This window comes from Colobus angolensis, unplaced genomic scaffold (genome assembly GCF_000951035.1).
Source record: "Colobus angolensis palliatus isolate OR3802 unplaced genomic scaffold, Cang.pa_1.0 Scaffold248, whole genome shotgun sequence".
NCBI lineage: Eukaryota > Metazoa > Chordata > Mammalia > Primates > Cercopithecidae > Colobus > Colobus angolensis.
In genome coordinates, this window is record NW_012115688.1 from 1,837,441 (window position 1) to 1,860,073 (window position 22,633).

At 37.6% G+C, this 22,633-nt stretch overlaps 1 protein-coding gene across 2 annotated transcripts in view; it reads right to left on the bottom strand.

The window, feature by feature from the left end:
* Positions 1-22,633, bottom strand: part of CNTNAP4 (contactin associated protein-like 4) — a 279,155-nt gene that overhangs the window by 220,646 nt on the left and 35,876 nt on the right. For both annotated transcript variants that reach the window (XM_011945986.1, XM_011945987.1), the window contains exon 2: positions 20,193-20,303. In XM_011945986.1, the coding sequence (XP_011801376.1) occupies positions 20,193-20,303 (111 nt within the window). The remainder of the gene's footprint in view (positions 1-20,192; positions 20,304-22,633) is intronic.

The following is a 22,633-nucleotide window of genomic DNA, read 5'->3' on the forward strand; positions in this document are numbered from 1 at the left end:
CTAAACACTATGTATAATCTATCCTAGTAGCTTTTTAAACTAGGAAGGAGACAGAAATGAGATGTTATACGTTGAATGGGGAGGGGGTGACTATGCACTTTAAGGCATTTCCAGTTGTTAATAAACATTATGGAAGCTCAATGATATCTGGTAGCACAAGACACTAGACAGTTATAAAAGACCAGTCTTTTAAAAATCTCTAAATGCCACCTTTCATAGCAAACCATATAGAATGTATCCCCCAATTGCATATTCTGATTACAGCTTTTAGGACTAGATCACACACAAAATTTCAAATAAAGAAACTACTGTGTCCAAGGGCTTATTAATATCATTCTAATCATTACTACTACCCTCAATTTTCATCCTAGAAGCCAAACCAAAATGTGATCAATATATTTATCAGCACATAATCAAAAGAATTGCTGGGAATGACTCTGGATCTGCTGGCTATAAATAGAGATCACTTCTGTATTCTACAATGTACTAAGGGCTTCCTGTCCTCATTTGTTTGATTTTCACAAGAGTCTTACACAATGGAAAAATTTTTCCCCACCTTAGACATGAAGAGACTGAGCCAAAGGGTGGTAAAGTCACTTATGAAAGGTTACAAAGATCTGGTAAAGTCAGGCAAACCCTGAAAACAGTCTGTCTCCAGAGTCTGTTCTTCATCTTGGATGATGTTATTTCCTCCTGGAGTTCATCTTTTATGAAATAATAAGACAGCACATCAGCAGGTGATGCAGGTTACAAGGGGGACTGAAACAGAATGAGCACTTGAGAAGTTTAGGGTGTGGAGAGCATCGCTGGCTGAATGGTTAGGGAAGCAGAAACATTTCACTTGGGTTCCAGGGTGGGACGTTGAAAGGCCACAGTGAAGGGTTGGAGCCTTCCAAGCAGAGGAATGACATGAGGGCAAAGCAATGCGAGGCACATCTTTCGGCATGGCAGTAACTGGACTGAAGGGAGTGAAGAGAGTAAAGGGAATAGAGGGGCAAGAGGAGGGCAGTGGTCATCAAGGCAAGAAAGGAGAATGGAGCCAGATGGTAGAAAGTCTTTCATTCAAGGCTAAGGAAACCTAAGTCTCAGACTTTCAGCATCCAAAACCCACTTAGTATGTGTTTGGTTAACATGTTGATCACCAACTTTAGATAAATTAATAAAAAGAATCCGTCCAACATTTAAAGTGTACAGAATAAACAGTATTTTAAGATCACTACTACTATTCATGAATATTTCGGGTTGTTTTATGAGAAGATAGTATAGTATTTGCACTCTCATACCAAGCCATACCCAGTTTGATAGTGGTTAGTTTGATCTACATGGGCGGCTTCCAAAGAAACTCGATTTAACTTCTTATTCCTAATATGAATTAAACAAAAAAAATTAATTCATGTGTACAGGTCACTGAGAAAAACAGAAGATTCTGTGACCCTAACAGAGATTTCTGGATATTTTGATCAAAGATAGACAATGAATGAAGAAATGTTCTCCTTTAAGCAAAAAAACAAACAAATCAACCAACATGTCAACTCAAAAGCTGGAGGTTTCAATATTTTAACTTGGAATATATATTTTTACCACACCTAGTTGGTGTGCATCATCTGGGAACAAGTTATTTAAGCTATGCTAAAGAATGTATAAGAGCATTGTGAATATACACAGTAAGAAATTCCTAAGTTTACTTTTTAAAGCAACAAATAATGAAGTCCTGGGAACCTGGTTCAGGTCTTTTACATCACAGTTCAATTTTTAAAATAAAGTCTAATATCTCTTATCCAACATCATTATATTTTGGCTCATGAGTGATAAGTTCCGATCAGTGGTATGCTGGTAAGTCTTTAATAACTCGTTCTTTTAGGAGGAAAGTCTTGCTTTGTAGTATTTGTCAATTCCCATGGTGTAAATGCTCCCTCCATGGAAGATTTCAAGCTAACAACTTGGTAATGCTGAGCTGGGAAGAGATGTTCACAGTAGGCTCCCACAAGCCAGCAGATTACTGTACATATCTCTGAGATAAGCTACTTAAGCAAAGCAGTTAGAATAATATTACAGTTATGAATTTCTCAGTTACAGCCTCAAATGTGAAAATCTGCATTTTTCCCAACCCAATCTAATTTTCTATTTTTAGTTTCTATTCTCATGTAGAAAATCAATCTAATCATTCCAGAGGAAGTCAGTCCAGTTCACGGATTATTCAGTCAATTCAGGATTATATTTATGCCACCTTCAGATTTCACATGCCTACAGGGATTTGTCTACCTTTCCATCAACCCTGGAGTTAGTCCTAGGAGCAGTTGTGGTGGGGGAAGGGCCACACTTCTTGGACTTCTGCCTGGACAGTGAAAAATCCTATCATCATCAAGCAGCTTCCACTCTGCTCTGTGTTGGTCTGTTTCAGATGTACTTGGTCATTACATTTTCATATCTCACACCCATCCCAGGTATGAGACCTTGCCAACAGTACTGCCTCCACCTCCTGTGCTTCTTGGTACCCCCAGCAGCTTTTAGTTCTCCTCACCTGCTCTCCAGGGCTGATAAGGGGTTTTTGTCACATGGCAGTCTCCACATGGCAGCAACAGGATGACTTCATGACTTCTCTTTGGACAGGCAGTCTCTTCTCCAAGCACATCTTTCACATTCAGATAACTGGATGTGAAGGGCGGATTCCATACAGCCTCTCACTCTGGACTTAGTCTGAGGACAGGGCTTCAGAGAAAGTGATTCTTTACACTTGCTCGCTCATGTCTTACTCTCATCCTTCCTTTCCAAACTCTCCTTCCTCTCAGTAGGATAGGGATAAAAGGGATGCCTTCTGCCTGCTCATCTTCCCTTTCAAATTCTTTATGTTTTAAGCCTTAAGGGTATGCACTGAGCTTTATTCCCGAGCTGTGCAGTGATCTGCTTTCTCTTAAGCATTGAGTGACTCATGCCTGTCTGAGCTAGGTGGGAGATGAAGGGTTTGCAGGGATATCGTGTCTATTTCTACATCATCTCACACATAGAAATAGCCTCTGAGGCAATTATTATTGTCACTTAAGATGTTTTTATCTCATCCTTTCTTGCAGAAATTTATGTGCTCACCTTTCACAACATCAACCAGCATACTGTCATGCAGAAAAGCAGAATCCACTGATCACTTCACACATTACAATGAAAATAACCCACCTCACCCCACCCCATTCCCCTGTGACCTCAGTTTGATAACCGTCTGCCAGCTCTCCTCTGTGAATAAAGCTTCTGGTATCTATCGAGTGCTTGCCTCATTCCGATCCACAGCATTTTCCAATCTACAACACAATACACCAAATGATCAAGAATACTAGAAAAATTCAACCTTTCCATCTGGTTAGCCTTGATGGCTCCTACAGTATGAGCTATCAAGGTTAACCAGATTGAAAGGTTGAGTGTTTTGCTCTTATCTAGGCAGGAACAGAATTAAAACTCAGAAAATAAGCAGCTCTCATATTGAATAAAGCAGGAGTCTACTAACATTTACTCAGAATATTGTCTCCTGCACGTCCACAGCCACTAAAAATAATGGGTTTTGACAGTGTCTTTTGATAGATGGATTTTGCAAACAGCATATTGTACTTTTTCCCAAACGATAACATTAATAATAAGATGTGTTTTCGCTAGTAGAAGTACAACTTTGATACATATGTAGTTCTACTCCCATTATAGAAAAAAATGTAAAAAATCCATATTAAAAAGCACTATTTTGTGCTTTATCTAGAAAAGTTTAATTGTAGTATTAGAGTTTTGTCTGAAGGGTAATTAAAGGTCTTGTAAGGTTCATTCTACTTTTTCATCAGAGACACAGTTTGGGGGATTAAGAGTGAACCTAACTTACAGGATTACGTGTGTGAGCAGCAAGTCAAAGATAAGGCAGAGTTTTACATGGCCTGGCCAAGCGGTGCCCCAACACAGAGCTAATCTGCACAAACTGGGAGGAGCCTTTGTTTTATTTCATTTTGGCTTTTCTCCACTAGTTTCTGAGAAAATCTTTGTCAAAACGCTACCTGGCCACAAGCTAAAAATAAATAAATAAATAAACCTCAGAGACTATACATGACAAAGAATAGGCTTTTTTAAAGTAGTAGAAAAGTCACCAAAAAAAACAAAAACAAAACCAAACCTATAACCCACACAAGCAACAAAAACAAACCCTTTATGGAGGAAGAGATCATCTCATTTTTGAGTTAGTACATTATAATATTCAAAATGTCTAGTTTTCAATAACAACAAAAAAATGATGCATGCAAAAAAAAAAAAAAAAGGAATGTATAGCCCATTCACAGGGAAAATTAATAGAAACTGCCCCTAAGGAAGCAATGATACTGGATCTACTAAACATGGATTTTAAATCACCTATCTTTAATATGCTAAAAGAACTAAAGGAAACAATGTACAAAGAGTTAATGAAAAATAGGAGAATGATGTCTCAACAAATAGAGAACATCAATAAAGATATAAATTATGAAAAGGAATGAAATAAACATTCTGGAGTTGCAAAGTACAACAACTGAAATGAATTCACCAGAAATGAATTCATTCATTCAACAGCAGATTTGAGCAGAGAGAAGAAATAACAGTGAATGTGGAGAGAGACTGAGAATATTTATTCAAAGAACAGAAAGCATAGCACACACAAGAGACATGTCATGGCTATAAGATTAATGATAACTCCAAGGCCCATTCAAACATCTCTTGGGGCCTACATTATCTGTCACTTAGTGGTATGACATGACCGGGTCTGGGGACTTCTAACCCTAGCCCAGAGATTTCTAGGTGACAAGACCACCTCAGCATAGATGTAACCCTCACAAACCTTAAAACAAAGCTTATCCTTATAAGAATAGTTTAATTTCCTTTATGAAAGAAGCATCTGTTAATGAGTGTAAACTGCATACAGGTATAAGGAAGGGGAATAATTCCCAAAACTCTGGGAATGGTCTCCAGACACAGACCTTCCTGGTCAGTCGGTCATCTGACCCCTTGACTGTACCTGGCCTGTGCCACCGACCTGCTCCCACTTTCCGTCAGGTACAAGTGCTGCCAGAATAAACTGCTTGAACATCAGACAGTATCTAAGACTCACCTTTGACCCAAATTGAACTGAAGTGGAAAATTCATACCTGGGAAAGTTGGTTGGCTAGGATCACCCAAGATCCCTGAATATGATAAAAAGGAAAAAAATATGATAAAAAGAAAAAAATGAACAGAATCTAAGAGACCTATGGAAAACCATCAAGTGTATCAATGTATGCATAATGGGAATCTCAGAAGGATAGAAGAGAGAAAATGTCTGAAATAATATTTAAATAAATAATATTATGTCCATCTATTATATATCAATAAAAATAGTTTAAAAAGTGAATTATAAAAATGTAATAATAATGGCACTTTGGGAGACTGAGGTGGCCAGATTGCTTGAGCCCAGGAGTTCAGGACCAAGCTAGGCAACATGTCAAAATCCCACCTCTACAAAAAAAGACAAAAATTAACATGGCATAGTGGTGTGTGCCTGTGTGGTCCCAGCTACTCAGGAGGCTAAGGCAGGAGGATCCCTTGAGCCCAGGAGGTGGAGGCTGTCATGAATTGTGACTGTACCACTGCACTCCAGCCTGGGTGACAGAATGACATCTGTCTCACAAAATAATAATAATAATACTAGTCCCAAACTTTCCAAATTTGATAAAAGACATGAATCACCACATCCAGTAAGGTTAAACACAACGCCGGATAAACCCAAAGAGTTCTACACTGAGACACATCACAATCAAACTGTTGAAAGTCAAAGGCAAAGAAAAAAAATCTTAGAAGCATCAAGTCAGAAGATGTCACCTATCAAGGGTCCTCAACAGCGGATGTTTCAGCAGAAACCATGGTGGTCAAAAGGCAGTGGGATGATATATTTAAAGTGCTGAAAGAGAAACAAAACCATTTGCCAAAAATTCTTTATCTAGTAAAACTACCTTTTTTAAATGAAGAAGTGACATTCACAAACAAGCAGAGCTGAAGGAGTTTATTGCGTGTAGGCCTGTCCAATGGGAAATGCCAAAGGGAGTCCTTTGGACGGAAAGAAAAGGGCACTAGACGGTATGCAAAGCCACAAAGAACACTGTATGGAAACCGCATAAACACAAAAGAAAATATTATTTTATTGGAGGTTTGTAATTCCTCTTTTCTTCCTATATGATTTAAAAGACAAATGCATAAAACAATAATTATATGTCAGGGCACACAATGCATAAGGATATAATTTGTGAAAATCATACAAAAGAGGTGAGACAAAGCTATACAGAAGCAGAGGGTTTTGTATACCATCAAAGCTAAAGAATGTCAATTCAAAATAGATCATTACAAATTTGAGAGATTATTTCTAATTCCCAGAGTAATCGCTAAGAAAAAAATGAAAAAGAAAAAACAGAAACATAAATGAGAACGGAATCAAGATGATAGACCACAAAAGAAAAAATCAACAAAACCTATTTTAAACATATTTTGAAACCTGATGAATATAGGGATTTCACAAAATTGTGAAAGTACTAAATGCCACCAAATTTTACACTTCACAGGGGTTAACTGTATGTTACGTGAATTTCACCACAATTGTTAAAAACTTGAGTAAAATAATCACTCACCAAATAAAGTCCAATTTTTACAGATCCATCCAGCACTATTTAGACGCTTTTAAAAATTGCCATATTCAAACATTCAAATATCCCAGTTCATGTATATTTGCCCTAAAATTATGGTCATTCCTTATATTTATGACATTTTTCTGAATTTCTATTTCTTACTGTTTTTCACTTATGCTTTTTTGCGTCAGTAAGCTCTTTACGTATTTTTACTAATCACAGAATTGGTGTCATGTCGTGCTAAAAGCAAAAGAGCAAATCTAATAAGTATAAAAAATAGCACACAAATTAAGCAAACACAGGCTAGCTAAGAGAAACTATACTGTTAGTGAACGGTAGCCAATTCATATTATCTTCCAGTTTAATTTGTAAAATGTTTATGAATTTTTATACCTCTTTCTTTGAAACTACCAAATTATCTGTTCAACCACAACAGAATATTAGCTGGATATTGGCAAGCGCATTCATAAACACCAGTATAGGCAATGGAGATGGAGTTGAAAGTCACAAGCAGGCACACAACAAGGCCACAATGGTGCTTTAAACTTTATTTTTATTGAAGAAAGGCTCAAAACTGCATGACCAGTTATGGTCCTAAATAACCTTGGATAAAAATCAAAGAACTGCATTAGAGTAGCAGCAATGGAAATATAAAATAAGTTTAAGAGAGAGAGATTACAAGCCATGGATACATAGAATTTATCATCTTTTTCAGAAAGAGGGATCAAGGGAGAAATAAAAGGTGATTCTAAGAATTTGAAACCATGGTGATCTAAACCACCACCAGGAACCAGAAAGAAAAATAATTACAAGCAGCAGCTGGTTTGGAGGTGATGTATTTAACTTAAGTTGATAAAGTGAGACAAACACCTTGCAGGCAGCTGGAAAATTCTAGCAGGCAATTAAAAATTCCAGAAAGAAGATTGTTGAGATGTGTTTTTCCTTTAGCACAAATGTGGGAAGTGTCAGCAAAGGCCTTCTCCTGAGGCTCTGGCGAAGGACAGGCACATTTAAGGAGGACATGCACAAAGTCAAGGTCAATGGTGAGACTTTGGAAAAACCCACATAAACGTTCTCTTTCTGGCACACAGTCTCTGACCTTATTTTTCATTTTAATACAGTCAGATATTTTTATAGCCTATTATAAAAGTCAGTTATATTTTATACAGCCAATTATATAATCTATTTTATATGTGTCCCTTTTATTTTATATTGTTACTATTAATTATATATCAATCTTTTTAAAAAGAGATCAAAGAAAAAGGTAGCAGAAAATAACAAATAATCCTTACATCACTTAAATGTGGTTTTAAGCTAGCTTTCTATTTAAATTATTACATATTTAAGGCTAATAACTCAATTCCCACTGAGGAAGAAAATCTTTGATAAAATGTCTTACTTGAAAAATAAAAGAAAGTCTTTATAAAAATCATGCAATTTTTTCTATGCCTTTTCTCATGGAACTACATCTATAGAGTAGCCTTTAGAAGGGTTGCAATTAAAACTCAGAGATAGTGCATGGGAACAGGTTTTAAACTATAAAACTGTAAATAGTAAAGTTATAAGCAAATAGAAAGTATTACCACTGCCAGAGCAAACAACTCTTTCCAATGTCATCATACTCAGAATCTAATTAATTGGGAGAAACAGAGAGACTAAGCAAGCTCCACCGAGGCTTTGATGTTTATTTCACAAGCCTCCTGACATTTTGGATAATTATGGATGCCTAAACACCCATCACACTAACTGTTAAGTGACATTCAGTCCATATTAATTTTTGCATCGCATTTTTTCATTCCTTTCCCTCCACCTGAGTTTTTACCATATTTTATTATACAGACACACACAAATACTCTTTTCATATTGCCATTTTGCATTTCATATTAACAAAGCTGACGTATTTACATGTTTTTAACAAACTTTTTACTTTAAAATACTTTTAAGTTACAGAAAAGTTGCAAGAATATTACATAGAGTTCCGATAACACCCTTTGCCCAGTCCCCTCTCCTGTTAACACTTTACAGGTGCCAGGTATGGTGGCTCACGCCTGTAATCCCAACACTTTGGGACGCTGAGCCGGGTGGATCACCTGAGGTCAGGAGTTCGAGACCAGCCTGACCAACATGGAGAAACCCCGTTTCTACTGAAAATACAAAATTAGCCAGGTATGGTGGCGGGCGCCTGTAACCCCAGCTACTCAGGAGGTTGATGCAGGAGAATCACTTGAACCTCAGAGGCAGAGGTTGCAGTGAGCCCAGATTGCACTAATGCACTCCAGCCTGGGCAACAAGAGTGAAACTTTCTCTCAAAAAAACAACACCTTACAGGCATATGATACATTTGTCACAACCAATGAATCACTATTGATACATTATTATTATTGTTATTAACTAAGGCTCATGTTTTATTCAGATCTCCTTAGTTTTTACTCAATGTCCTTTTTGTATACCAGGATTCCATAAAGGTTACATCATGTTCATTTCATGTTGTTTAGTCACATGAATCACGTTACATTTAGTCATCATGTCTCCTTAGACTCCTTTTAGTTATGACCATTTCAGGCTTTCCTTGTTTTTTGACAACCTTAACATTTCTGAGAATGGCTGGTCAGGTATTGTGTAGAAGGTTCTATACTTCAGGTAGGTCTAACGTTTTCCCAGAGGTTTTTGAGAGCAGGAACACAGAGGTAAAATGCCATTTTCATTGCATCAAATCAAGGGTACATACCATCAATATAACTTATCACTGATATTAGTTTTGATCACCTAGATGAGGTGGTGTTCCTCAGATTTCTCCACAATGAAGTCCCCATAATATACAGTTTGGAAGTTGTTATACACATCTCACACTTCAGAGGTAGAGAATTTTGCTCTACTTCCTTGAATGGGGAAAATCTACATAGATTGTTTGGAATTCTTCTGAACAGGAATCAGTAAGCATTTCGTTCCACTTCATTGGGTGATGACAAGCATGACTTTGAGGCAAAAGTTTAAGTGCTCACATTAAAGAAGTAACCCCACAGGACAGACGTCGCATGCAGGAAGGGGTGAAATAATAATAAGGGAAAGTCAAAGGAAATGTGTTATTGACTTCGACAAAACTACAGGCTACTGGCAATGCCACACACACCTCAGAGCAGCCTTATCAGATGCATCTCAGAACTTTCCATTCTGAGAACCAAAGCAGAAAGCTTTTATCCATCAGCTCTCATCCTCTTTGGCACGGTTAGCCTCACAGGCAGGGACTGCTCCTCATCCCTCACCACTAGAATGAGTCCAGTGGACTCCCAGGGGAAGACCATCCATCAGCATCAGGGAAGCCATAGGGCAAGAAGCTACAGGGAAGTGATACAGCCCGAGATGAGACCCTGTCACACCTGTAGAAAGCTGGACTTGGTCACTGCAATACTGGCTGAGAGAGAGAGGGTGGAGAGGATGTAAGTGTCGTGCAAAAGTTGTCCATATCACAGCAGTGGTCACAACAGCAAAGACATGGTATCAAACCAGGTACCCATCAATGATGGATTGAACAAAGAAAATGTGGTATATATACACCATGGAATACTACATAGCCATAAAAAAACCCAGAAAAACCATTTCCTTTGCAGCAACATGGATACAGCTAGAAACTGTTATCCTAAGAGAATTAATACAGAAATAGAAAACCTAATACCATGAGTTATCTTATAAGTGGGAGCTAAAACATTGGGAGCATATGGACCTAAAGTTGGGAACAAAAGACACTGAGGAATACAAGACGGGGGAGGCAGTGACAGGCCAGGGGTTGAAAACTACCTATGGATACCATGCTCTCTACCTGGGTGACGAATTCAGTCATACCCAAAACCTCAGCATTATGCAATATACCTTTGTAACAAACCTGCACACATACCCCCGATTTTAAGATAAAAGTTGGAAAAAAGGACAGGTCCAATACACAACTACACATTTAATTTTAACCATCTCTAAGAGTGAATGAATTTTTTGTTTTCAACTGCTAGCTTTTCCCATCTCTTAGCAAGATTGTTCTGTCCCCTGCTGGAGAAGAGGCTCAGGACACACATAAATTGGCATCAGGCAAGAAAGCTAGGAGTCCTGGGCTTTTGATATCTCTGTGATTGTGCCACGCACCACACTTTCAGAGCACATGTACATTCCAGCTGAAGGGAAGCATTCTCATTCTGAGGCCGAGTCTGAGGCCCTTCACACATGTATGCTAATATTTTGTTTAGAGTATTTTGCATTTATATTCATGAGACACAGTGGCTTTTAATTTTCCTTTCTTGTTTATCCTTGACAGTGTTTGGTATCAAGGTTATGCTGGCCTCCTCGAATGAGTTAGGGAGTATTTTGACTTTTTTTCTGTTCTCCGGGACAGAATGTATAAGATTACAGTCCTATCTTCCTTAAATGTGTTTGGAAGAAGTCATATTTGAAGGCATGTTAACTTGCTTTCTTTGTTGAAACACTTTTAATGATAAATTTCTCTTGTAGGTAGACAAATATTTTAATTTTCTTTTGTTATTTCTTGAGTGCAGTTTTGTAGGTTGTGGTTTTGAAATATTTTTTCAATTCATTGAAATTCTCAAAATTAGCAGAAAGTTTGTTAAAGTATCCTTATATTTTTGTCTTATTGATTGTATTACATGCTTGTTTTCCATTTTATTAATTAATGCACTTTGGGTTTTTTCCTTCCTTTTGCTTACTTTTGGCTTAATCTGTTGTTCTTTTTGTAGTTTTTTGGGATGAACGCATGGATAAATCATTCATATTTAACCTTTTTCTTCGGTAATATTTGTAATTAAGGCCATCAATTATGGTCTAATCTGCATCTCACAATTTTGATTTACAGCATTTTGTTATCATTGAGTTAAAATGTTTCCTAATTTCCTTTGAGATTTCTTTTGGAGGAATGTATTAAATTCCACGCGTTTCTGGCTTTTTAAGTATTCTTTAATGAATGAGTTCTAGCTCAATTCCACTATAGTTAGGGCACTTACTCTGTATGATTTCAATCCTTTGAGATATATTGAAACAATTTATGGTCTAGCATAAATTTAGGTAAATATTCTAAACATACTTAATAAGAAAGTGTATTCTGCAGTTGGAGATATATACATTACACACAATATATAAATATACATTACATATATTTTGTTCAAATCTTTTGTATTTTCATTTTTTGCCTACTTGTTCATTAAGCTACAGAATGATATACATTAACAATAGTTTTGTATTTCTATACGTACTGTCTACTTCTATTATTTCTGTCCCTTTTTCTTTATATATTTTTAAAACTCTGTTATTTGGTGCAGAAAATGTCAGGCTCACTATGTGATATTTCCTTTTTGAGGGGATCTTTGTCCCTGAAGGCTGGCTGTCTTGGTTTCTCTCAGATATGTCAAGTAGTTGTTTTACTAGTTTCTGGAAATGTAGCTAACTACTATGGGCTGAATGTTTGTGTCCCAACAAAACTCATAGGCTGAAGCCCTAATCGCCAGCGTGATGGTATTTGGAGAGGAAGCCTTTGGGAGGTAAAAAGGTTTACACTGTCACAAGGGTGGGGCACTCATGATATGATTAATGCTCTTGTAAGAAGAGGAAACAAAGAGAGAGATCTCTTTCCATGAGTATGTACCAGGAAAGGTCACGTAAGCATAAATTGAGGAGACGGCTGTCAGTAAGCCAGCAAAAGGGTCCTAACAAGATATCAAATCTGCTGTCAGCTGTATGATATAGCAGCTAACTTTTCTAAAGTAATTATCCATATAGCCAGACACCATGCGAGACTCCACCTATACCCTGAGGTAAGGCAAAGTCCTAGGTAAAATGTATCCCTCAGAGTTTCTTGAGAGATTAAGCTGTGCCTGAGATTTCTGAAATTATTTGGTTTCTTCTTCCTTAAACTGCTTCCCCTGAGCTCTCACAGTTTTCTCCTGGCAGCTATGCCTTCATAAATCACTTGCACCTCAGATATTGCTCCAGGTGTGCTTCTAGGATAGCCCAAGCAAAGACACCCTTGATTACTTAACTCATTGTTTATTCATTGCACCTACATGTAAAATTTTCCTACTCAGCACTCTGAAAATATCAGATGGATACTAAAAGAAATGTTCATGTATTAGTGATAATGTTTAACTTTCTGAATATATTTTAATCGACCAAATGTGAGCCACTGTATCAATTTCAGTTGGATCACACTTATATTTTGAATTCCTGTATTTTATGAAAGCTGAAGACATCTCCTAAGGCAGGAGTATCCTGTGTCATCTTGTTTGAGGAAAACTTAGAAGGATAATCTGCCTTAAGGTACTCCCCTTACCTTCTTATTGAAGGGCTACTAATTTCTCTCGCTCAAGTGCTTTAAAGACTTCTAAGACTGACAAAGAGAAGACAGCTACGTTGCCAATAGAATATTACATATAAAAAGAGTATGTTGTCATAGAATTTAGAGATCCTCAAATTCAATCCTCTACCAAGGGGGAAAAAAAGAGAGGTAATGTCATTTCCTCAAAACCATTCACACTTTAGTATTATTATCTAGTTTTCCTGATTTCAGAACTATACATTACTTAGGATTAGCTACTTGGCGTACTCCCATGGATGATACCATCAGATTGATTTAGAGCTGAAGACTGTGGGCCATAGAGCAGACAAGGACGATAAAGGGTAAGATGGAAAAAGCACCAAGACGCTGGCAGGGAGATCAGAGAAGCTGGAGCATTTTCTAAGGAAGGGGCCAAAGAGGAAGGGCAATATCTAAAGCCAGGAGGGAACTGGCCAGGCAGGTGGACAGTCATCTATGGTGCTAAATCAAAAGAATTGACACAAAAATACAAGTGAGTCTATATTAATCTCAGAAGTGGCAGCGAACTCTCCACTGCTTTAACAAATAGACGATATCAGCATGTTTAGAAAAAATGCGTAAACCTTCACTTATTTTTATTCACTTTCTCAAGACTGGTATACAAAATATAATTTATTAGCACAAGTGATACATCACTGATCATAAAATTAATCTGGAATTGTATTTTCCAACCTTTATCAAAATGTTAATGTTTCAGTAAGTTCTTTTTAAACTTCACAAACTATATCCAGACTGCTAAGAAAAAAAAAAAGGTAAAAATATTTTAAATAAAACCATCATATTGCCCTAATTCACAGACTTTGACTAAGGATATATCAGAATGTTTTAGCTTTACTTCAATCTAATAACAAACATTAAGAAAACTCATTGTTTGACTCTGTTTTGCTTTATAATTAATCAGGAATACTGCCAGACATAGTGGCTCAGGCCTGTAACCCCAGCACATTGGGGGGCCGAGGCAGGCAGATCACTTCAGGTCAGGAGTTCAAAACCAGCCTTGCCGACATGGAGAAACCCTGTCTCTACTAATAATACAAAAAGAAATTACCTGGGTCTAGTGGTGCATGCCTATACATCCAGCTACTCAGGAGACCGAGGCACAAGACTCGCTTGAACCCACAAGGCAGAGGTTGCAGTGAGCTGGGATTGTGCCACTGCACTCTAGCCTGGGTGACAAAGTGAGACTGTGTCTTAAAAAAGAAAGCGAGGGGGGGGGATAAATTGGCTCCTCCCAGCATAGTTCTGTGGAGGTCAGAATTCCCTGAGATTACCTTTATATAATGAGTACATATAGTTTGCTAAAATGGGGTTAACTGGCAGGACACACTTTGAAACTGGTTAATGTTTGCATAGGATTGTGTTTTTGTAATTTATGTGGTCCCATCACGGTGCCACCATCATTTTTAGAAAGACAGTACCATCTCACTGTTATCCCTGCTCTTCCCATAGGAAATTAAAGTTTAGTGGCGAAATATCTCACCAATCCTTAAGGGAGTAAAATGTGGTAGTGATTAAGACCCAAGAATACTGAATTAATTCCAGATAAGTCTAACGCCAAAGAAGTCGCTCCTCACCTAAAATTTTATGATCCGCAGGAAAGAATACAAAAGAGAAGGAGAGTGGAGGAGCCAAAGTCCAAGTGTGTCTGGGAAGCAAGTTCTGTGACTGTTAGGGGTGACTATTCAGAGTTTGAGTCAGATTAGCACCCCCATCACAATGTTAAGAGCTGTACCCCTGTGAATTTAAGACAGGGCCCAAACCCAGAAAAACTTAGGGCACAAGACAGAAATATCAGGCAGTGCTAATAAATCACACCACAGCCAGGATCAGCAGGAAGGCAGGGGACCCCTTGCAGTTCAAGTAATTTTTCAGTTGCCAAAGACATACTCTCAGCACATCAGATTCTGAATATCATGAGTTTGTCTAGAAGCAAATAAATTGCTGGCATGTTCTGTTCTCCGACAAACTCCACAAGTACAGGGCATCTCCAGTGCAACAAACTCAGTCAGTGAAGTTCACCCGCCCCAGCCTGGTCATGGGACCTCTCAGGCAAATGTCAGACTCACACCAATTGTGCCAGCCAGGTCTCCCTTTCTCTAGGCTTGAGATTTTTCAATCCTGTACAAAAGTTATCTCTTATTCTTTTTTTCATATAGAAAGTATTGGTTATTAAATATATTAATACTATGATTTTAAAAATTTAATTATTATCGAGGTTTTATTTATTTATTTTTTGAGATGGAGTCTCGCTCTGTTGCCCAGGCTGGAGTGCAGTGGTGTGATCTCAGCTCACTGCAACCTCCGCCTCCCCGGTTCATGCCATTCTCCTGCCTCAGCCTCCCGAGCAGCTGTGACTACAGGCACCTGCCACCACATCCGGCTATTTTTTTTGTATTTTTAGTAGAGACGGGGTTTCACTGTGTTAGCCAGGGTGGTCTCAATCTCCTGAACTCATGATCTGCCCACCTTGGCCTCCCAAAGTGCTGGGATTACAGGCGTGAGCCACCGCACCTGGCCTATAAAGGTTTTTTTTATATAATATGTTTAACACTGGGAAATATCTACCTCAAAAAAAATCACCTACTACTTTTTATCTTTAGGGATCTATCCTCTTAAGCACTGACATGCAGCATGCATAGCTTGGAAGATTTATTGAAGCATAATAGTTGTTTGCAAAGCAGCACAACAATTTAGGGCAGTCAAAATTGCCAAACAATGCTATATGGAACGTTATAATTATTCTTAGTAGAGATCCATCCATGAATGGGAGTCATCTCTGTCAATTAACCAAGTAAGCTAATTCCGCTATAGATAAATGTTTGATTTTAATATCAAATTCTATAGGTATTAGGAAGACATTGCTTAACAAGCATTTAGAATAGAAGAGTGCAGTTGTGGTTTAAAAAAGAGAAAATGGAAAAATAAAGACAAATATCCAATTTTTAACATCAGGAAATATTATGATAGACAAATATCCAATTTTTTAACATCAGAAAACATTCTTATCTTACAGAATAGGTGAGAGGAAACTCACAGTATTTGTCAGCTTATGGAATCCATCTTTTATATATTTAAAGAGGTGTACACATAAATGTTCTACTCATACATATAAATATATTATTTTTGCTTTGGACAATCATTTTATTTATTATTATTTTTCCTGTACACAAATGTATCAATTTGCAATCACTCATTTCCAAGGTTGTCCAAGTATATTAAAATAAAGACTTACATTTAGATTATAACACTACTAAAAGATGTGGATTCTTCATATTCTGGATTCTAAATGTACTAAGGACACATTTAGACTATCAACTGGGACACTAGAACCTGCTTGAACTCCACATTGACAACACTAAGAGTCAATGTTGTATACTTAACTTAAATTGCCCATTAAAATTTAAGCTATACTGAAACTCCAACAATGAAAATACTATACAGCTATCTTTCCTGGATAACCTTATCTCTATTCCTGGATTCCTGCTGGATGGTTGATTGGATTCAAGAGTCACATGACTAATCTCGTTAGCAAAATTTGTCTAACCCATCCTTGATGTTCTCTTCAGAGGATGCGAAATTTCCCATCTTCTGCAATATGAATAGGCCAAGAATTTTCCAAACCATCAAGTCTGATTGCCTTTTTTGCTTATCAGTTTCTTTCTCAATGTATATCTTCCCTCACACATTTTGCTATAAGCTTAAGGAGAAACAAAGGCATACCTTTTCTATTTTGCTTAGAAAGCTCCTCAGGTAATTATCTAAGTTCCTTGTTTACAAGCTCTAATCTCTACCCAACACTAGAACACAATTCAAATTTTCTACCACTCTATAACCAGGATTGCTTTCCTTCCTGCGTCCAATAACATGACCCTCTTTTCTTTCTGAACCCTTGCCAGATACACTTTAAACCTTTGTATTTACACCAACAGTCGTTTCAAGGCAATCTAAGTTTTTTTCTATCATGTGCCTCAAAATTCTTCCAACCTTTGCTCATTACTCAATTCCAAAGCCACTTTCCTATTTTAAGGTATTTATTCCAGTGGCACTAAACGTCTAGTACCAAACTCTGTATTTGTTTTCAAGGGCTGCAGTAACAAAGCGCTACAAACAGGGCATCTTAAAAGAATGTAAGTTTATTCTCTCAAAGTTCTGGAAACTAGAGGTCTCAAATCAAGATGGCTGCAGGCAGGGCCGTACTCCCTCTGTGGGCTTAGAGAAGAATCCCTCTTTGCCTCTTTCTAATTTTTGATGGTTGCTGGCGATCCTTCGCATTTCTTGGTTTGCAGCTATATCACTTCAACCTCTGCTTCCATCTTCGCCTAGTCTACTCTGTCTTATCTGTCTCTGTATCTCTCCAAATCTCACACTCCTTATAAGGACACCAGTCATTGGATTTAGCCCCCCACCCCTTAATCCAGTACGGCCTCATCTTAACTCGATGATATCTGATAAGACCCTACGTCCAAATAAGGTCACCTTCATTGGTAATTGGGTTAGGATTTAAATCTTTTATGAGAACACAATTCAACCCGTAACAGCACACATGTGGTGAAATTAAATTAGCATACTTCAAATGGAAAGTATGTTTAATGGTAATCCTCCCCTCTCCTCCCCTCCCTCTCTCTCTTTTGAGATAGTCTCACTCTGTCATCCTGGAGTGCAACAGCACAATCTTGGCTCACTGTAACGTCCACCGCCTGGGTTCAAGCAATTCTTGTGCCTCAACCTCTTGGGTAGCTAGGATCACGGGTGGATATACCACCATGCCTGGCTAACGTTTTTGTATTTGTAGCAGAGATGGAGTTTTGCCATGTTGCCCAGGCTGATCTCAAACTCCTCAGCTCAAGTGATCCTCCTGCCTCAGACTTTAAAAGTGCTGGAATTACAGGTGTGAGCCACGGCACTCAGCAATGGTAGCCTTTTTTGATCTCCTTCCTTCATTACTAGGGCCCTACTCATTTTCACAGTATTATCCTTGACACTTCTAATCCCACAGATGGAAAATAAGTGAGTAAATTTCTCATTTTTTGGGTCTATTCTTTGGCTCTAAGTTTTCATATTTCTGTAGGAAAGAGGTCATTCTGTGTATCTAAGATACTAGGACCTTTATTCGCTGATTTAGTTTATTTACATATACTGTAGACTTGGCTGAACGCTTTTTCCTAGTCTGACTGAAATACTATGAGAAATGTTTCAATACTAGAAATAAAATATAGCCTTTAATAAATCACTGAAAATCTGATGTTCCTTTGTGAAAACTTCATGTAATTAATAGGGAAAAAAAGAAAAACTAAATAAAAAAGAAAAATGTAATCAAGTAGGTTGACAACCAGCAAAAGATAATTAAAATGATCCTGTTTTGTGTCTCGGTTTCATTAACATGTAAATGAGATTCATGAAGTTTGATATTGTGTTTTACCAAGAGCCATAGAAATGAATTAAGAATGAAAATGAGTCCCACTGATGGAGACTCCTGATGATTATATAAATTAATGAAAAATATGATTTGATCTAATTAATAACATACATTTTTGTGATGTATTGAACCTCAACAAAGGAAATCAAGATAAACAGGTAAATTAAAACGTTGTGTTCCTTTCACTGGCCCACATTCTGTGAAGCTTTTATGACTCAGATGAAGTGGTGGTAAATGTCAAACTCTGCTTTTCTTTATAAAGAAGCACAGGATGGAGACCCTATTCTAGGATTAGCATTGCAATAACAGCAATCCTGCTAGTGGGTCCATAGGTACAAAGTCTGGAATGGCCATCAGAGAGGCTAGGAAAGTCCACCGATTGGTCAGGGACTCCGAATTTCAAAGAGAAAGAGACAGTCCTGTGTGACCAATAACTCTCACTGCAAGTCACTCAAAAGGAACAGGCTAGCATTATCCACTCAAATATATTCAAGCACCCCCCCAATTTCCCATTTGATAGAAGGATCTTAGTTCTCACTCTCCATTGACATCTTCACAGTCAGAAGCACACAAAAGTGGGTATCTCCAATAATATGAAATGAAACCTTTAAACTTAAGCATAAAATCATATTAAAGTGTTATGTCTAGATTGCAATGACAACTATGTGATATATATCATGTACACCAGATGGCAAAATACACACACACACATACACATTTACCTATTTGTCATGTCCAACGTTCAGTGTGCTCAAGCATCAAGCACATATTAAGGATAACATCAAAGAGTAAAATTAGAAGTGACTGACTGATATTGGCATGAGAGGAAGAGAATAATAAATGGAAGAAACACGGTTTTAATAATGCATGTTGTTGCTGTCCACTTTTTGTGATTGTTAAAATGTTTTCTGTATTAGCACTGCCAAGCGTGATCACAGTGATCCTCTGTCTCTAAGTACACAGTGTTTTGAAATTCTGTCTTATTTCTACAGCAAGGTGCCATTTAATTATCTTTAGTTTCCTTTTAACATATCCAAGTGTCTTTGAGACAGGGTCTCACTCTGTCACCGAGGCGCTAGTTCAGTGGCACAATCATAGCTCACTGTAGTCTCCAACTGCTGGGTTCAGTGATCCTCCTGCTTCAGCCATAGCTGGGACTACAGGCACACACCACAGGCGAATTTATTTTCTATTATTTTGTAGAGACAAGGTCTGGCTGTGTTGCCCAGGCTGGTCTCGAACTCCTCACCTCAAGTGATCTTCCCACCTCAGTCTCCTAAAGTGTTGGTGTTACACACATGAACCACCACACCCGGCTGAGTACTGCTAAAGGACCATGAAAATCTTGTTATGCTCCTATTCTTCAACTGATAAGAAAATCAACTGCACTCAGAATCCGAAACACTGGGGGATTGTTATTTTTAAATAATTAGCATTTTTGAAAATTACTTAACTTGAAACTGAAGGCCAATTAAGTTTTCATCCCTAATGTGCCCATAAGGATTGTATATTATTGTAGAAAATATTTTGTAAGATATATAAAAAGTTCGTCAGATTGAAGGAACTCAACTCTTTGTAACATATGATGTGTCTCTTTCACATTCCAGAACAGAAGCTAGATGTCATATACATCTCATGAGTTTTAACCATTTGCTTATTTAGACATTTACTTTTACAATGTATCATTCATAATGATTCTATGCAAAGATAATGAAAAACTAGTGAGATTTTCTATGGGCCAGTCAGAGGAGAAAAGCAGACTCACCATCTCTTCTATTCAGCCTTGCAAATCCAGGACCATGACTGCTGGAGAGCTCGGAAGAACTGCTGAAGGATGCCTGAGGCAAGGCAGACACAAGAGGATCATCACAGTCATCTGCCAGGAGGAACAACGCCACATTAGGGTTAGTTAGTGCTGATGGCTTTCGTGGAATCAACAGACAAAACAACAAACAAGGAAAACAACAACATCAAAAACTAGGATCTAAGATCTCTAAAAATATGCCTACTACTTATAGGGGCTATTCTACTGGAAGTCCAGTAAGTTCAGTGAGAAAAGAAAAAGAACCTGAAGACAGGAGAATATGAAAATATTTTTAAAATCATAAAGTTATATAATAAAATAATATCTTAAGGTAGAAAGGATTATACCTCATTATAAAAGATTCGCAAATTTAGCTGTATGAAAATGAAATACTTAAGGTTTCCAAAAGACACTGTAAAGAAATTAAAAAGAAAAATCATAAAACGGAGAAAGTACTTGAACAACCTATAACCTAGTATACAATTAGTATTCCAAATAAAGGAAAATAAAATACAAAATAAAGTAAAACAAAAACCACCTTTAAATCATGACACACATTAACAAAAATAACACAAGGCACGATCAGACTTCACAGCACAGCCTGGTGTGGTGGCTCACACCTGTAGTCCCAGCACTTTGGGAGGCTGAGGGAGGCGGATTACTTGAGGTCAGGAGTTCAAGACAAGCCTGGCCAAAATGGTGAAACCCCATCTCTACTAGAAATAAAAAATTAGCAGGGTATGGTGGCACATGCCTGTAATCTCAGCTGCTAGGGAGGCTGAGGCAGGAGAATCGCTTCAACCCGAGAGGCGCAGGTTGCAGTGAGCCAAGATCACACCACTGCACTCCAGCCTGGGTGACACAGTAAGTAAGACTCCTGTCTCAAAAAACAGACTTCACAGCACAGATCCTAAATTGATCCTCAAACTTATCAGCAAAAAGAGATGTAAACTGGGACAACAAAAGGATACTAATTTACGGACATTAGACCGGCAAAATGTAGGCCAAGAGAAGCTCTGACACATTGCTCGTGGGAGTATAAACTTGAGCAACCACTTTAATAAAAACCACTTTTCATTAGTTGTATATCTGAACTTTCCCATACCCTATGTTCCACCCGTTCCTTTAATATACGTAGGTCCTCCTATGATGAACCCACGGTCTCAAGGACAAAAGTCTTTTTACCCAAAGGTGATATACAAATACTAGTAATTTTGTGTCCATGAAAATAAAAAAGTACTCAGAGGAGCTTGCATTTGTGCACCAGGAGACATGTATGATTTCTAGCAACGTTGCTTATAATAGCAGGAAAAAAAAAAAAAAAATTGACAACTAGATATCCAATGGCCAAAGAATAAAACATAGTGCTTTTCACAACAGAATATACACCAGCAAAAGAAACACCACCACCAAACAGAATAGTTGAATCTTAGAAGCTACATTTTTGAGGAAAACTAGTTATAAAATAATATATAATATGTTGATCGTTTTGAAAATCTTAAAAAGCAAAGCTAAGTAATACTGTATGTTGTTTAGGGACATATATGAGTTTAAAAAACTACTTTTACAAAAAGAAATGAAAGTTACAAAACTCAGGATCTTGGCTACCTTGAGAGAAAAGCTGAATCAACATACATGTATACAGTTGTAATATGATGGAATACTCTAATTTGGGGGTAGGTGGTGTCAGAGGTGTTAGAACCAGAGTGACTCCATCTTGAGTGAGGGCCAGGGAAACGAGGCTGAGACTTGCTGAGCTGCATTTCCAGAAAGTTCGATATTCCTAGCCTCTAGACGCTTAGAGTTAAGGGAACAGATTGATAATGTTTACTAAACAGACCCAGACTTAGGCGTGTCCTGATATCCCAGTATCTTGAGAACAAAAGCATTCCTAATTTTGCTTTAAAGATATTAGTTGATTCTTGCAAAATATAGTAATTAAGAAAACTAATCCTTTATCATGAACCTTGTAGCAGAGCTCATCTCGCTATGATCTTTTCTAATCCTATATATGTATCTATCTATCTATCTATCTCTATATATATATACACACACATACACACACACACACAAGTATTTGTACCAAGGGTGGACGCATTATTCCTCTTAGTTTCAGGAATGCCCTACTCTGTCTATAGAGTTGCTGAACTTTCACCACTTTACTTTCTTAATAAACCTGCTTTTGCTTTGCATTGCTGACTCACCCTGAATTCTTTCTTGCGCAAGATCCAAGAACCCTTTCTTGGGGTCTGGATTGAGACCTCTTTGTGTTAACAGTGGCATAGTCACAGGCTTCTAATTATGTTTCATATAAAATATATAACACACACATGCATACATTTACATATGTATCAATATGTATATATACATGTTAATGTGCATACATATTTATCGTCTATCTA